The sequence below is a fragment of the Delphinus delphis genome, chromosome 3 (assembly GCF_949987515.2).
Source record: "Delphinus delphis chromosome 3, mDelDel1.2, whole genome shotgun sequence".
Taxonomy (NCBI): Eukaryota; Metazoa; Chordata; class Mammalia; order Artiodactyla; family Delphinidae; genus Delphinus; species Delphinus delphis.
In genome coordinates this window covers 56,805,314-56,822,842 of record NC_082685.1, presented here as the reverse complement: position 1 = coordinate 56,822,842, position 17,529 = coordinate 56,805,314, and the positions used below count along the sequence as shown (strand labels likewise).

At 54.8% G+C, this 17,529-nt stretch overlaps 1 protein-coding gene across 3 annotated transcripts in view; it reads right to left on the bottom strand.

The window, feature by feature from the left end:
• NRG2 (neuregulin 2) overlaps positions 1 to 17,529 on the bottom strand; it is a 179,688-nt gene that overhangs the window by 12,190 nt on the left and 149,969 nt on the right. For 2 of the 3 annotated variants that reach the window (XM_060008720.1, XM_060008721.1), the window contains exons 4-5: positions 12,488 to 12,608; positions 6,474 to 6,550 (exon numbers count right to left, since the gene is read on the bottom strand). In XM_060008720.1, the coding sequence (XP_059864703.1) occupies positions 6,474 to 6,550; positions 12,488 to 12,608 (198 nt within the window). Of the gene's footprint in view, positions 1 to 6,050; positions 6,110 to 6,473; positions 6,551 to 12,487; positions 12,609 to 17,529 lie in introns of all 3 variants that reach the window. The other variant, XM_060008723.1, reaches the window with a different exon arrangement.

Genomic DNA, 17,529 nt, shown 5'->3' with positions numbered 1-17,529 from the left:
CAAGGGGGCACTACTGTACACGGGGGCGCAGTCTGAACGCCAGGGTACTCTGCTGTTCATGAGCTTTTCTTGTCTCCCCCAAATCAATGTAGTTTATTACAGGACATCCTGATGGGGACAGGGGGACTTTTGAAATCATCCCTTTCCCATTTGGGGGGAAAGGAAACCAAACATCCAGCACACATGGTGTCAGAGGCTGTGGAGAGGGGCTGTGTGGACGGCGCTGACCGATACATAGAGGCTCCGTACCCTTTAGTTCAAATCCAAGGTGCTCTGGCAGTGCAGAAGAAAGGAGGGTCAGAGAGGGGAAGGGATGGAGGGAGAGATACAGAGAGAGAGAGAGATGGGGGAGGGGGCGGGAGAGAGAGAGAGAAACGTTGGTCAGGACTCTTCAGACACCAGCAGCCAGCCTGTGAGGTGAAAGCAGGTTAGTGGTGTCCCCTCCCAGCCTCCTGAGCCCCTTCCCTGGCCCCCAGTCCCCAGGAGCCCTTGACTGGGGTAGAGAGAGGAAATGTTAGGATCAGCAGGCAGGGCAGGTTCTTTAGAGATGAGCTGTGGGGTTAGTACCTGGTGGGGAGGCAGAGGCGCAAGAGTCAGTTGGCAGATGTCCCCAGAGAGGAAAGGTGAGTGGGGGCAGGGGGCGGAGGAGTCCCCATCCTTCCCCTCCCAGCTCCAGTGCCAGGCCTTCGACCCTTTCGAGCAAGCTGGAGACAGCTTGCTCAGCCTGAGCTCATTCATGGGGCCCTTCTTTCTGTTCAGAACTAGGGCTTGGGGTACCCAGACCGGCCCCTTGTCCCTGTCCTGCCCCCATGGGCCTCACTGGCCTGCCCATCTACTAAGAGCCAGGCACGGAGGCTCAGAGTTTGTGTGGCGCAGGACTGGGGAGGGGGAGAGGCCCCAGGCAGCAGGTCACTTCTCCACTTGACACCCCCAACACCCTAGAAACCTGCAGGGGCTAGGCCTCGGGTCCCAGCCTGATCACACGACTTAGGAAAGCAAACTGCAACTTGGAGAAAGAGACGAGTGGGTTCACCTGTAGAACACCTGTGCCCCCTAAACGGCAGCCAATTGCACTCTTTGAAGCTGGATCATGTTGTAAATGTGCAAATTCACGGGTCTTCGAGGTAGACACCCAGGCCATCGAAGGGTTGGATAAAAGGGCCCTGCCCAAGGGTCAGCTCTGTCACTGACCCACTGTGTGACCCCATAGTATTCCGCCTATCTGGCTCTCAATCTTTCATCAGTTAAATGGGGATCGGGCCTGGCCACGGGATCTCTGAGGTCTGCAACTCGGCTGTCCTTCAGAATCACCCAGACCAATGGAAACAGGCTCTGGGGTGGGAGCCCAGAAATCTCCCCAGTGCTTTTGAAAGGCTCACCTACCATTCTAAGGTAACAGCCAGCACCTGATTGCAGGCCTCGAGTCTCAGTTTTGTCCCTAGTTTGCTGTGTGCATGTGGGCAAGTCATACACAGTCTCTGTTTCCTCATCTGTCAAAAGTGCCTGTACACAGTGAGAGCAGAAACTAACACATTTTAAATCAACTAGACTCCAATAAAAATTAAAAAAAAAAAAGACGGGCGAGGCGATGTGCAAGGGCTTGCTCCACTGCCTCCGCACGTGCACAGCAAGTTCCGCTAGACCCAGGCAGGAGGTGGAATTGTGTTCTGATGTTCTCATCTCCTGCAGAGGGAGCGGAGCACGGGGACATGAGCAGGAAGTCCTGTGCACTGTCTAGCTCTGGATCTCTCCCCTGCTTCCTGATAGGGATTCCAGAGGGTTATGCAGTTGGAAAAGGGCAAGAGAGTAGGATGGCTCTGACTGAAAGAGCCTTGAGGAAGATCCTGGGGTTCTGACCCCCAGTTCCATGCAGAGACCACACCCCTGAAGCAAGAACCCCAGCTCTTCTAAACATGAGCCCTTCCGTGCACTCCTGTTAAACCTGAGGTTGCAGGTGATCTTGAATGTGGTTTCTTTGCAGTCTTATGCTTACTGCTTGGAGGTAGGAGTCACCATAAGCACAGCAAGTCCACTCCTCTCCCAGGGCCTCCCAGGGCTGGCCAACTGTGCTAAGCAGGCAGTACAAACTTGACAAACTGAAAGGGTCCTCGGGGGCAACTCTCACTGAGCAGTTAGTCCTGTAGCCCCAGGGACCCTCCAGGCAGCTCGAAAGAGCTCACAGTGTTTGGATATCCAGCCAGGTTCCCCACAGAGAACAGCCCAGCTTGACCACAGCACCCCGGACACTAAGAGAACCACAGCACCCCAGACACTAAGAGAACTGTGGTTCACAGAGCTGGTCTGGGCTCCACTTTTGGTGGTGTTTGGATTAGATGAGGCAGCTAGGGCCCAGTAGTGCTAGGACACTTTCCCAAGGTCACATAGCAAACTAGGAGGCAGAAGGGAGACTGGAGGCCAGGTCTCTGGTCTCTTGGGGCTAAGCCATGGCTATTCCTGCCCATTGAGTCCCTGGGAAGCCCTGACTGGCTAGTCCTCAGGACAGTGACCATCTGGAGAAGTGAGCAGGGCTCCCAAAGCCATTTAAGAGTTTTCTCCTGCATCACTCCTCTGGGAACCAAGTAATAGCGGCAGCAGCTTTTGGGACTCCTGACTCGCCTCCCCTTTGAGTCAAAGGCCAGTACTGTTTTGGGTGGACAGTGGTGGCTGGCAGGACTGGTGATGCCACTGAGAAGTCACTAAAAGGCAGCCCTGCTTCCCTCTCCCCGGGGATGGATTCTGAGGGGCCTGCAGCCATGTCAGCTCCAGCAAAAAACAAAAACAAAGACACCCCAAAAACCCAAAATCAAAAAAACAGTCTCCTGCTCATCATATTCACTGCCTGCCACTCAGCCAGGATGGAGTGATACCACCGAGTCACAGGTGGGTCCTACCGAACAGAAATTTGCATACTGACCAGTAACCATGGCAGCCTGATGCTGGACTCCCAGCAGGGCCAGGCTTACCAGACAACAGACAAAGTCTTCATCCTGGACATGTCCTACGACACCTGGTCATAGGCACCTGGACAAGAAGGCCCTGATGTCAACCCTGCAGCATGTGCTTGTGTGCTTGTGTGTGTGTGAGCAGGTGTCAGCAGACGTGTTTGTGTGCAAGTGCAGGCATGTGTTTGTGTGTGTGTGTGCAGGTGTGCATGCTCTTGTATATGGTGGGTATCCAGGTGTACAAGTTTTGAGTCTTGGGAAGTGGAGGGGCTGTCGAGGGAAGAAGGAGAAGCTTTAAAGGGCTACTGCGGCTGCAGGCTCTGTTTCCGTGGCCTCCGCAAAAGGTAACCTGGTCTAGAGGCTGTCTGGGCAGAGGGGGAAGGTCAGACACTTTGCTCAGGATGTGCTGGGAGTCAGCCTCCAGGGGACTGATGCTGCCCCTCTGGCCTCCACTCCCACCCCAGCAGTAGCTGGATGAGGAGCTCAACTGTGTTCAAACAACAGCAGGCCCTTGACTAAGCCCTTGGTGTGCATCACTTCACTTCATCCTCACAGCAGCCCTAAAGGCATAAATGCCACTATCCCCATTTTACAGATGAGACAACAAAATCAGAGAGGTTAAATGAGGCCCCAGAACAGGAAGCTCAGCTGCTGGCAATTTTATTCAGGTCCGTCTGAATCGAAGCCTGAACACTTAAGTTAGCATTTTTCACTCCTTTTTCAATAATTATCTAATAGAGCAGTGCATGAAGTGCTCTGGGCAAAGTGCTTGGAGAGTATAAATCCTTTACCAAAAGGTACCAGCAAGGATCCCAGTAACACTAGGCAGAAAGGCTGCATTTCCAGTCTCCTTTCTGGGCTCCCGGGGCCCTGCTGACCCTCCCAGAAGATCTGAGCTGCAAGCTGAAGCAGCCCAGCTGGCAGAGGAGCTTGGACAGTGGCCGAGTGTTGGAGGCTCTGCTGCTCAGATTCAGGATGGGCTGGGACTCCCTGTCCAGAACAGTCCCATAAGCTAGGGGGGCTCTGGGCCTAAGGGGGAAAAGGAATAGGCCCTCCATTGCCTCTCTCCCCAGGTCCTCAGCCCCAGCTGGCTGCTCTGTCCTCCTGACCTACGGTCCTCCAATGGGGCTGGATCTGACTCTGCAATTCCTCCTGGAGCCTGGGCTCTGGAGAGTTCTGTTGGGCCACGTGCCCACAGGCTCTGTTCTTATCCCCATGGCCTTCCTCCCTGGCCTCCAGTGGGAGGGGCCTGAGGACAGCGCTGCCCCCAACACTCTATTAAGAGAGTTGACCACCTGGGATGACCAGCCCCGACCTCTCTGGCGCCTCTCCTCATCAAATCTTGGCTTCCAGGTTCCTGTGCAGGGAATGTCTAGGCTTTTGTGCTGTGGTCTGAGAAGGATCGGAAGGCTCCTTTCTCTACCCTGAGCCCCAAACCCCTTTTCTCTAAGGGCTACCTAAATGGTCCCCTGGGTCCCTCCCTCGTCTTCTTCAGGCCCAGGCACCATCAATCTAGTTCTAATTCCTCATGGGACCCATCTGTCCTCCCTGGAGAGGAGGAGGTGGGTGGTGGGTCGAGCAGGGGCCTAGCGTGCTCTGGAGGACAGGGGACACGGTCCCGCCTTGCAGGCCAGTGGACCGCTGGGCCCCAAATGGAGTCCATGGCCAGCCTGTGGCCTTCTGCTCTGCTCCACCTCCACCTCATGGCACTTGAAGGCACTGCTCCCAGCCCCCAGTAAAACACGCCACAGTTAGGGCCTCATCCTTCAGCTCCAGGGGTCACAATTTTCTCGGCAGACTGTGCAAACCAGAAAGCTCCAACTTCAGAGATGGAAGAAAGGAAGGGAGTGAAGTCCTGGATGGGGACTGAGGCCAGAGAGGGCCTGGAGAGAGTCACCAGTTACCCCTTGATTCCTTCTTCCCTCTATGCCTTAGTATTTGCGGCAACCCTCACCCCTACTCCAACATCTAGCTGCACAGATGACTCTGGTCTTCACGGAAACCACTGCCCTGGGACCTGTTTTCCCTCAATCCGCCTTCCCCACTCTCCCCCATCACCCCAAATCAAACCAAAACAAACTCTGGCCAGATGGAAAGGCAGGCTTTCTGAGAACTTGCTTCACTCTCTCAAACACAGGAGCACACATGTGCACACACTCATTGCCCGGCCTCACCAACAGCCTGACATCCTCAGACAGGCTCTCAGAGGCAGGTGAGGGCTCTGCAAATGCTTCTTCCCATCCTGGCCAGGCTGCCTGACCCCAGTGGTGAAGAGGCCTGAGCCTGGCTCTGAGCAGCTGCAGAGAGAATTCAGTGTTACTGCCACCAGGCAGTACAGCAACATGAGGCAGGGGGTGTATCAGTCTCCTCTGTGTGAAACCCAGCAGGACCCTGCAGGTGCTTCCCCAGGAAAGACCCCCCAGTGACCCCTGCCTCTTGTTTGTAGAAAAGCTTTAGCCTCCTAGGCCTTTCTCCTCGAGTTCCAAAGAGCAAATTTAATCAGAGAAGTGAGAAAGTGCAGAAACAAAGGAAAACAAACAAGGCAAAATAATAAGAGTTTAGCCATAAGACAAAGTCAAGGACCTTTGGTATATCCTTGAGTTGTTTTGCAGATACTAAAACCCCACCAGGTGTTAGAAGTTAACTACATGATGACCACCCCCAGCCCTAGGCTGATTGGAACCAGAAGGTTGATGATTGAGATTCCTGAAACACCCTGTTACCTCACCATCAACCAATCAGAGGACTGAGCATGAGCTGATCGCGCACCTCGTGACCCCACCCTCCCACAGTCTTTAAAAACCCTTCCCATGAGCCCCTTGTATTCTTTGCTTGACACCTTACGACTAGCGCTGTTCTTTCTTTCACCTCCACCCGGTTTAGTAGGTTAGCTCTGCTGTGTGTTTGGTGTAGGGGACCCAAGTTTGGTTCAGTAACACGCACAGGCTTCTGATGAGGACTGAGAGGAGCCTAGGACAGCCCCCCGCGTTTCCCAGCCCCCCCCAATCTCTCTAAGCAAGGCCCCATCCTTCCCACGGGGTGGGGGGTAGGGTGGGGGAAGAACTGTCAGTTACCAGGGAAGGAAAGAAATAGAAGAAAGAGACATACTGGAGAAGTTGACCATTGCGAACTGCTGACACCTGTCCCCGGTGTATCCCACAGGACACCTACCAAAAGAAAGAAAACCAGAAAGAGAGAGCCAGGATAGCAAGACATAGGCATTGCAACACCCCGGCACAGGCTCCTGCCAATGCCAGCTGGGTTCCTTGCCACTGTTACCATTTGTACCGGCCTTGCCACTCTGCCCCTTACCTGCAGCCCTGAACTTTAAACCCAAGGATTAGGCCAAAAATGAAAAAGCAAAACAAAAGAACTAACAAACCAAAATACAAAAAAGAAACAAAACAGCCAAAGATCAAAACAACCAACACCCCTGGCCCTATGTCCTACAACGGGGTGAGGAGTGGGGGGGGGACTGCACCCGGAAGCTTTCTAAGGAGCAGGGACTCGTGTTTGTATCTTCAAACATACTTTGCTTAGGATCTGGCATGTACAATCGCAAAGGCAGTTTCTCCAAACATCTCTGTCCGAAGAATCCGTTTGGACATCTGGAGAAGGAAAAGGGGAAAAATCACAGAACAAACTGGCATCATCCGCGAGGCTTAGGTTAGAAATCAAAGTGCACAGTGATGAATGAGAAAACCAAGTCGAGCGCTGGGGCACACTCGTTGCTGAAGGGGCTGGAGTCGGGGCTGGGTGGAGGGCTCGGAAATCTCCTTCACAATCTCTCTAATAGATGTGGCTCCAGGTGGTGGGGAAGCGGGGGGGGGGGGGGGGGGAGGGAAGAAGATGATTTGGGGAAGCGGGGTGGGGAGATTGGGAACTTACTGCCTAAAGGTCCTCATGGTTATTGAGACTTCCCTTCTGACCTGCCTGGGGCCCCGTGAAGCCAGGATTGTAGACCCTCGGTGCCAGGCAGTCAGTAGGCTGGGGGGCTGGGAGTCTTCTGGAATACCAAGTTCTGGGGAGACGTTCCTTCCAAGCCCTACTAAAGGGTTCTGTCCAGGGCCCTGGGCAGGTTTTCTCATCCATGAAACAGACCCCAGAAAGCTCAAAGGAGAACTTGGGAATGCTGTTCCCAGACTGTGCGCCTCCAGCAGAAGGGGCCTTGGAGATGTCTCATCTGTTCTTTCAAAGAGGGCTCTGTGGCCAAGTAAGTTTAGGAAATCCATTCCCAGGCTTCCTTGTAGAGGTGCAGTGCACGCTAGCACATGAAAGGCTATGAAAAGTTTTGTAGGAGGAAAGAGCTGAACTTTCCAGTAGGTTCCAAATGTATTTGACCTTGGAAATTGTTTTTTGAGGAATCCTTGTGAACATACGGTTTGGGGAAGGCTGCCCTAGAGCAATATACACGGGAAAAGCTTATGGGGAACAGGTGAGGGTGGAGAGAAGCCTGAATTACCAGCATCCCAAAGCTGGTGGGCTGAGGGCGGGCGTGGGGCCTCTGGCCTCAGGTGGCAAGAATCACGGTGGCGGGGTGGGGGCGGGGCTGCAGCCTGTTCCGCATCAGGGGGCCAACTGGCTGCCTGGGACACCTGCCCTTTCCCCACGACCTGCTCCTCCATCACTGCCTGGCTCTAGCGGGAGTTCATTCTCCCACGTTGCCTCCTGCAGAGAACCACCCACTCCCATCTCCCTGACCTTGTCCTTAACTTCCAAGGTCCACTTCCTTCTGCTCCCTGGCTGCCACTCTCCCCTCGAGTCCCTGTCTTGTAGATTTCTGGGAGACATGCCCAGCCCTTGTACTCTCTTCTGAATCCCAGCAAGGCCAGATACTTAAGCTTACAGATAGGGCCAGACTGATCCTCCCGCACCGCCCCCTACTCGAAGATGGGTCTATGCTCTTCTGCCTCTTCTAAATTAGGAAATTAGGTAAGCCCATCACCAGCGTCCCCTCAATAACAGGTCAGTGACGTTAATCAGTAAACTTCCCCAAGAGGTGAATGTACTCTACCTCTTAGCATTCTAGCGTATACCAACCATCAGCAGCCCCTTGAACTTATAGGGGGTGATGGCGATTGACTGTGATAGACCCTCACAAAAACCCTGTGGCCTCCAATCTAGCCTGGAGGATCGGGAGTGGTTGATGAGCAGATAGCTGGAGTCTCTCTGGGCCTTACTGTATCTCCCTCAGGGGAGGCAGGAGGCTGGTCCTTGTAGCCGGGGCAGTGTGTGTGCAGGTGTGCCTGGCTAATGAATGGTAGTGGAGGGGGGGAAGTGTGTCTGGAGAAGGGGGAGAGCCTGCACGTGAAGCTGATGCACGCTCATCCTGTTGAACAGGGTGGCTCGGAGGAGGAGGCTACAACTTTGTCAATACGCCCTTTTCTGACCCCTCGCCCTCGTCCCCAGTTATCCCAGCCCAGGAAAATGGAGGCAGTGGCTAAGGCTTTCCGACCAGCTCCACTCAGGCTCAGCCCTTCTTCCTCAGCTCTCGGAAACTGATTCCACTTGGGATGGGACTAGAGGCGCAGGAGTGACTTTTCAAGCAGCAGCATCGTTGGGGGTGGACGATAAAGACCCAGGACGTTGCCAAAATGACTCTTGCAATCAGGAGTAAGAAAGAGATAGGCTTGACTGTGTCCAGTGTCTGAGATTAGCCCGGCTCCTGGAGACAGGAAAAACCTGTGTGTGTGTAAGAGAAAATGGGGGAGTGCAGGGGCAGGAGGGGACAGAGGGGAATTTATTCCCACTGCTGAGAGTCAGGATGCTTTCCTGTGGCTCTTGGAGACGGAGGGTAATTGAGCACATCCCTGCGTTCCCGGCCCCACACCCAGCCTGGACTACCCCGACTCTATCCTCGTATTCTTCGTGGCCACAGAGTTGCGCAGCTCCAGGTGGTGCTGTGGACACCGTGTACAACACGAACAAGCCCCCTGGAGTTGTGCCATATAGTCCTAACCTTCCTGCCCTGGGAAAGTGCCCACTAGCTGAACAAAGGAGAAGGTGGGGGGGGGGATGGGCACTGCACGGGGCTGGGACGACTAACACCTGAGCTGTTCCTCAGGCACTGGCTCCTTTCGCGGAGCTTTTGGACACTCCTGTTCTCTCGTTAGCCCTGCTTGTCCACGTCCAGGAGGCTGGGGCTTCCCTAGAGAAGGCTCTGGGGGTGGGCCTACAGCCTCTCTACCCTGCTGCCAGGACCTGGTAACAGGGTACAGGCTACATTAGCCTATCAACCAGCAGCAGGGCCTGAACTTGGCGTGGGTGGCTGGCTGGTAGTGAGTTCCCACTCAAACAGGGATTGACCCCCTGAGTTTCAGGGACACGGGACAGATTAGGAGGAGCGGCAGGTAACAGGCTTCCCAGCCCTTCCCCCCAAGCTGTTATCCTTGACTACGGGAAGGTCTGTGCTCAGGGCTGGAGAAGAGCAGGGGTAAGAGAGGGGCAGAGAGGAGAGCCCACGGGCTGCATCTGGGGTGACAGAGAGGCTGGGACTCTGCCTCCCCGTTTTCCCACCCCACCTCCCGGGCCTCAGTGTCTCCTTTTGGTAGCCTGGGGATAATGCCATGTGTGCTGCCCTCACCCAGGGGAGAGGGAGGATGAAGGATGAGGGTGTGCCCCGGGCACTGGAGGGAGTGAAGGGTCTCTGGCCTCATGAGGGGTGTGGGTGGAGAGGATGAGCAGGCAGATGGGCATGGGATGGGGGAAATCACCTGGACATGGGAGCAGAGGGGATGGGGGGGTGAGCTGATGGGAAAGGGAGGCATGCCACTGGTATGTGCACAGGGCTGGAAAGAGAGTCTTGTTCTGTCATCATCCCCTGAACCAGTCCCCAGGAGTCACGCACCAACCGTGCTCTATAAAAACACGGAGAGAAGAGGAGAAAGCAGCAAGAGGAAGTGCAGAGGCCCCTGTCTGGCCCAGACAGGAGACGGTCACCTTGATTTGGACCCCCGTTTTCAAATCCCCCTAAGCTTTCCTTTTTTAAAACAAAATTCAGCATCAGTGACACTGTTTCTTTTGGCTCTGAATTCTAGAAAAACAGGAGGGACGGAGTGTGCCTGCTTTCCAACACTCCCCGCAGGGCTCTCAACCAATACACAACAACAAGTGTCAGAAAACCAGGAAGGAAAACTGATTTTTGTAGAAACTGGAATGAAACTGACCAGTCTAGTTTCATTATCCAAGCTAAGCGGAAATGCAAAAAAATCAAAATAAAAGTAAACAAACAGCACAAATGGTACGACGTGAGTTCCGTTTCCTAAGTTCTTTCCTTTTTATTCCATGCATTCCATTCAGGGTGTCATCAGGAACCCCAAGAGGCCTACCCTCCTTCCCTCCCAGCTCACCCACCCCCAGAATGGCCTCTGGGTTCTGCCCTGCCCCCCTCCCCCCTGCCCTTCTCCAGCACAGCTCTGAGGACCTGCCCTCCTGATTGCAATCCCCGCCAGGGATGCCCCTCTCCCCTGAGGGCTCAGGGCATCAGGGAAGTTGGCTCCAGGAGCCCTGGCTGGGGCTGACCCAGGACAGGCTGAGATGGGGAGGTGGTGGTTCTGGGTACCAAGCTCAGGTTCTAAGCAGTGAACCCCAGTTGCCCTGGTGGGGCAGGGAAACAGGACAGCATCTTCACAGTGCCTCAGGCTCCTGCCCTCTGCTCCTCTCAGATTTAGCTGGGCAGCACCCAGAAAGTCCTAGGGGTACAGCCTTGCTGGCAGGGGCCCCTGGGAATCCTATAGCTCACTACTCTTTCCCACACTAGACTCTGGCACTGGAGTCCTGGGTCCCGTGGCCCTCCTCAGCCCCGACACCTGTCCCGGTGGCTGAAACCTTTTCTGTCTGGAGCCAGTGACAATGCTGGATGCCTTCAAGGTTCTGGGATCCAAGGGGCTAGGGAAGAAGAGAGGCCTGGGGTGTATGTGTTTGTTGTGGGGGACAAGAAGAAGGGGTCCAGGGCTAGGCCATCTCTGTGAGGTATTCCAGAACGCTTATGCGTTTCTATAGATCTATTCCAAAGTGCTCAGAGCATTTTCAAGGCTAGAATGTTCCCCAGGGTCTGTGGCACTAATGTGGCAGCTTCCTAGAGGCAGAAAGAGAGAGGAAGGATGAGGGGCTGAGTCTGGACTGAGAACTTCCCTGGGGGACCTGCTGTTGCTTTTGGGACTGTCCCTTGAGATTCAGGATGGGGGAGGCCGGAAGGCGGAGGGCAGCAGGTGACAGGTGGAGCCGAGGTGGATGCTGGCAAAGGAGGCCAGCTGGAGCAAGAGGCACAGGTGTGCCTGGCAGTCCAGGCTCAGCTCACCCAGCACTGAGGGGAGGGCGTGAAGGAGGTGTGGCCCCTCATTATCACGCTGTGAGGTGGAGGGGTCTTTGGCCAAGGCTGTAGTCAGGAGGGAGATGCAGCTCTGGAGCTGGAGGCCAAAGGCAGGAAAGCCGAGAGGAGCGCTGAATCTGACCTTATCTGTGGAGAGGGCAAACGCCTCTCTCCGGGAATCTTCATCAGTACTCTGCTGGCCCCCGCCCAGATGCCACGGCAATGGGGCAGCTTTGGCACATCGCCAGCGCCCTAGGCTTGGGCTGCTTTGAAACCCAAAGTTGTGAACTAGGCCTCCCTCCCTCTACTCAGGATCCGGCCAGAACCTGTGCTGCCCTCACCAAGCTCCCCTACCTGTTCCTTGCTCACCTACCAGAGAATCTGTCAAGGGGGCAGTGGGGGCCCGGCTCCCAGAAGATGTGGCTGGGCCTGAGCAAGCCCTCCCTGATCACTGTGCTCCCACCTACCCTGTTTGCTAAGGGTGGGGAGCAGGGGGTCCCCAGCTCCTGGGAGTTCCTTCGGGGCAGCTCTTGGGGGGAGGCAGAGTCCCAACATGAGCTTTTCCTCAACCCTGACCTCCCCCACTCAGCCACACCCAGAGTGATGTCCTTGCTGGTAGCCCTTCACTCCCCAGAGAGGGGCTAGGGACTGAAGTGGCACAGGCAGCAGCCAGAGCATATCTGGGCACTGGGGTCCTGCTGGGCAGGGAGAAGAGCCAGGTCCTGAGGCGAGCACTGGGGGCAGAGCCCTCTTCTTCCCTCAAGGCTATAAGAGCAGAGCTCAGCTAGCAAGGGCTCTGGGACGTGTGCCCTACCTGACCCTGCCAGGCTCCTCACTGCTGGGGAAGATGCACCCTGGGCAATGTTCATCAGCACAAAGTTTGGAAAGTTGCTGAGAGATAGGGAGGGGAAGAGAGAGAGAGAGAGAATCCAGTGCCCCGGGCATAGACTGGTCTAGCCATCTCCCAAGAAGGTGTTGGTGAAAGGGTGGACATTGGAAGATGAGGTGGGTAGGGGCCTGGGAAACTGGGACTGCAGAAGCCCTGAGCCCTTTAGAGCTTACATCTCCCTGTATTCCAGGAAAGGGCTAGGAAGTGGGGCAAACCTCCCTGTCTACACCCCTTGGAGACCCCTCACTAGTATCTTGAAGCTCACTTTTCCTAGAGCCCTCCACTTCTGCCCCAGCCTCTCTCCCCCTGCTCCTGCCCCCATGCCTGCCCCCACTGGTGACTTACTTGCAGGAGAGCTGGTTGATGCCCTCGATGTAGTAGCAGACGCCTCCGTTGACACAATAGGACTTGGCTGTCTCGTTGCACTTGCGGGCGTGCCCCGACCAGGATGATAGGGTAGTGCTCACTGGAGGTACGAGAGACACGTGCCAGTGACCCACTGAGACCACCTCTGGGCCCCAGGAATCACCTCCTTCATGGCCCATCTCAAAGCTGGACGATCAGAGACTGTAGGAATGGCTGGGGTGGGGGGAAGGTCTGGTGGTCCCTCCCAGGTCACCAACAAGGCCAAGGGGAGGCCACCGTGAGCTTGGACCATCTGCCCAGCACCACCTTGCACCCTCGCTCCAGGCAAACCTTCAAAGGCTGGGAAGATTTTCTTCTTTTGGAGGGGATGAGAGGCTAGCAGAAACTGCTCCATCTTCTGGCATAAGGGCCCACCTCTGCTGCCTGCCTGCCTGCCTTTCTGGGGGCTCCGCTGCAGGTGGATGAGGCACCATGTCTTACGTGGGGGGCAAGTCACAGGGGTTCAGGGAGGAGACATTTATATCTGTCTGCACTGCTGGGGCTCTCATGGACCAGGGCGTGATTACAGGGAGCTGGGCTTTGAGGGGAATGGCACCTTTTGGGCACTGTAATTTTCTGCGATCTGGGGACTTGCGGCGAGAACCCTAGCTTCCGTCTCTCCCCTCTTTGTCCCAGAGTTGGGCCAAGGTGCCCGGAAATGCTACAAAGGCCGCTATGCGCGTCTCCATAAGCATCCCGGGCCGCCTTCACGTCCTCCCTCACCAGGCAGCCTCCACCTCCCCCACCCTGTCAGCTGTGGCCTCTGGAGGGAGCCTCCAGGCCTTGGACAGCCCAGGCCGTAAATCCGGGGCTTCACGTTGCTGGGGAGAGGGGACAGCTGGGATGTGGAAACTAGGTGACAGCAAGACTGGGCTTCAAGGCTGCTAACCCAGACTGCACACCTGCTGGATCAGATTCATTTGATCAGTGAAAATCACAAAAGCACTGCTCCCCAAAGGGATGGCAGCCAGGAGCCTGGTTTCAAGTGAAAATTCTTGCCCCAAATTTCAGTCTTTATCTATTAGCTAACCTCTTAGGCTGTGTATCCATATTGGGCAGCTAGAAACCGGTTCCTGCCCCCCCCTCAGCTTCTGTGGCTCTGAGGGCCTCTCATGCCCACCCAGCGGTGGCCTCCTGACTGAGGTGGCCCGTCCTACCTTGGCCGGTCCTGTCTACTCAGGGGTACTGAGTCTCCACCATCCCCCGAAGTAAGTGGGGGATGAGAGGAGGAGGAGGAGGGCCGGCACTTGGCGCCCTGAGTGTTTAGACGTGTGGGGAGACGGATGGAGCACGGGACTGGGAGTGTATACACAGCTCTGCCTCTGTATATGTCTGAGGAGCTCGCTGATAAAACCCAGCGGGTAGGGCCAGCTCCCACCTTCCCTCCACATCATGCCTGCTGCTGGTCTGGCATCCTCGAGCCCCACCCCTGCTGACGTCTCCCACCTCTGCTCAACCCCACACAAGGCTGGGACCCACATGCTTCTGGGTCAGTGAGACCCAGGGAACTAAGAAAGGGACAGAGAAGACAAACAGCTGAGGTGACCACGCCTGTGAGTTACAAAATCTCATTGCCGGGACGACCCTAGAGGTTGTCCTGCCCTTCGGTTACATTGCCAAGGAGGAGTGAGGAAAGAGAGCAGGGAAGGGCCTTCCAGAGTCCAGTGTGTGTTGTAACAAGGCCTCAGGGCTCCTAACATCTGGCTGAGCATTCTCACCAGGCACCTGGTCCCTCGTAGAAGAACACGTCAGCACCAAGGCTTGACGGGAAGACGAATGCAAACACGACGTGGACCACGGGCCCGAGTCCTCTCATGGGCCTTGGCCAAGTCAGAGAAATCTCAGGGCAGCTTGATGCCCTCTGCAGCCAGGGGTGGAGGAAGCTGCCCAACGATGGGCTGCATGAGCAGCGGGCAGGAGCGAGGATGGCGGCAGGACCACAGCTGCACGCTTGGGCCTGTCTACACGTACATCTGTGCTCACTGAGGCCTTGGGAGGCAGAGGACGACTCCTGAGGGAAGACAGGGCCCCATCTTGGGATCCATGGCCTAGGCCTGCCAGAACCATGTCATCACGGGGACTAGGCTGGGGCCCCAGAAAGGTAAAAAGGGAGGGCAATGGGGGAGCCGGTTGTAGAAGGTGTGGAGGGAAGTGACCATAGGCCTTTCCACCTCACAAAGAAGTACCTTGAGGCCACCCCTGTGATGGCAGCGCCCTCCCAGCTCACGGCAGCCAACTCTGCTGGTGGTGAAGGCTCACGCTAGAAGCTTTCCACACTGAAGAGGTGCATTCGTGCTATTGCAGCACATGTGGGCTCCTAAGGCAATGTGTCACGCTGCCTCGTCAGCCTATTTGTATTTCTTCACTGTGTTCTCCCGTGTTTGGGGATGTGGAGATGACAGATGACCTCCGAGTGGGAGAATTTGGCCGCTCCCTGGATACCACCGCGGGGATGGCGCCGATCCACCCCAAACTCAGCTCCCACTCATCTGCCCCAGCCACTTGTTCCTCTAGCCTTGCTCATCTCAATGACTGGACAGCACAAACCAAAGGCCTAGAGGGCACCTTTGATTTCTGGTCCTTCTCTGTCCCCCTAGCCGTCCATCACTGAGGGCTGCCTTCCCACCTCCTCCTGAGGCTCTGTCCATGTCTCAATACCGCCTCTGTGGTCTCTTTCCTGGATGGCCACAATCGCCTCCTCACTGGTCTTTCTTCCCTCACTCTTGCCTTCATCTCTAACCTTTTCGCTTTGCAGCTGCCACCAAAGGGGTCTTTAAAATATGTAAATTGATCAATCGCTTCCATTATCAAAACCCTCCAATGGCTTCCATCCATACTCATAATGAAGTCCCCCTCCCCCTCCCCAAGTCTAATCTGGGCCTAACCACCTCTCCCACTTCATGTCCTGTCCCTGTCTTGCAGCATATTCAGACTCCACTGGCTTAGTCCAGCTCCTCTAAGAGGCCACGAGCCTTCTTATCCAGGACTTTCAAAATATCAGTGTCTCAGAGAGGCTGCTCAGGCTCCTCCTTCATTCCTTCCCTTAGCTTTGTAACTTCTCCTTGTAGTGCTTATTCTAACAATTAAAGGACTAGTTATGCAATTACTAGCTGTCCAAAGCTTAGCTCCTCCACTAGAATGTAAGCTCCCTTTGGGCAGAGGCCATGTCTGTCTGCTTCACTGGTGAACGCACCCCAGTGTCGAGCACAGCGCTTGACATGTCATAGGTGCTTAATGAATATTTACAAATATTTCTAATGAGCAAATGGACATCTGATTCTTGAGAGAAAGGTACCTTCTTCTACCATCCCAGGGTCTAGTCTGGTCTCCTCGGCCGATGATATCTTTTCTGTAGGTTAAAGCATTGTCTCTTACTAAAGGCAAATACTCCTGGAAGGTCATTAGGGAAATGAAAATCAAAACCACCGTGAGATAGCACTTCACACGCCCTCAGGTGGCTGTATTTAAAAAAAAAAAAAGATGGATAATAACAAGGGGTGGTGAAGATGTGGAGAAATGGGAACCCCCCATACTTTGCTGGTGAGAATGTTAAAATGGTGCAGCCATTTTGAAACACAGCTGGTCATCCTTCAAAAAATTAAACATAGTTACTATATGACCCAGCAATTCAACTCCTAGGTGTATACCCAAGAGAACTGAAAGCGTATGTCCACACAAAAACTTGGACACAAATGTTATAGCAGCATTTTTCATAATAGTCCAAATGTGGAAACAACTAGAATGATGCAACAACCTCAGCTGATGAATATATAAACAATGTGGTAGACCCAGGCAATGGAATTATTATTCAGCCACGAAAAGGAAAGAAGTACTGACATGACTACAACATGGAGGAACCTTGAAAACATTATTTTAAGTTGAAGAAACCAGTCTTGAAAGGCCACATATTCTGTGGTTCTATTTATATGAAATGTCCGGGATAGGTAAATCCACGGCGGCAGAAAGGAGATTCTGGTTGCCAAGGGCTGGGGGGGATTTAAAGAAAACACCTGGGAAGGATAAACCCAGGAAGCCTCTATCAGCCATTAGTGTCTTGGTGTGAGTGAGTTTATTGGATCTCCGAAGAGAAAATGGGCCGGGAAGGAGCTGATGCTGCAGAGATGTTCTGCCTGCTGCCAGCTCCTGCAACTGCTTTTCTCCCTTGCTCTTGGAGAAAATCTCTGCTCATCTTTCAAGGCCCAGATCAAGTATCTCTTCATCCTGTAAGGCTCCCCTCCCGCCTGCCTGGGATGCCCCCTCTCCCGTTGTTAAGTTGCCTGTCTTTCCTCTTCAGTGTGTTAGAACAGGCAGACGCTTTGAGTTCAGGTTTTAGCTTCCTGCCATTTGAGGGGACTTTGGGAGCCAAGACTGTGACCCCCTCAGCGCTCAGAACAGCGTCTTGCTGAGTTAGGCCTCGCTGAAGGCTTGAGTTGACAGGACACATGGGTGCACCTGTGATTAAACAGCTAGCCTTTCTAAGCCCCCAGGTAAGGGGCAGACCCAGAAGCCTCTCCAGGTCTTCCACGATCCTGTGACACCCCAGGTCACACCTGCCTGCCCTCTGGGCAAAGCCAGGCCCGGCCCGATATCCCAGGACTTGGTACAGCCACCCCGGGACAGTCCACCCAGAAGGCCACACCCGCAAAGAAAGTTCAGCAACAGGATGAGAGCTGAAGAATGATCTGATAGAACTGGAGAGAGATACACAAGACCACAGAGGGCCGAGGAGTGGCCCAGGAGTGGGGCCTGCACTGGGCGTGCCGCTGCGGTGGGCTGGACTGGTCAGGAGGATAGCTGCCTGGGAGAGATGGCGCAGGAGGAAGAATAAAAATGGGAAGGAGAGGCCGACTACAGTTAGGGTCGGAAAGGCCATTTGGGTCGGATTTGTGAGAGCTGGGCTGTGGGACCGAGTCCTTGTTCTTTGGCTCCATGGGTCGGGGAGTGACAGGGCGAAAGCATCTTGAGGCTGCTGCTCTGGTCCA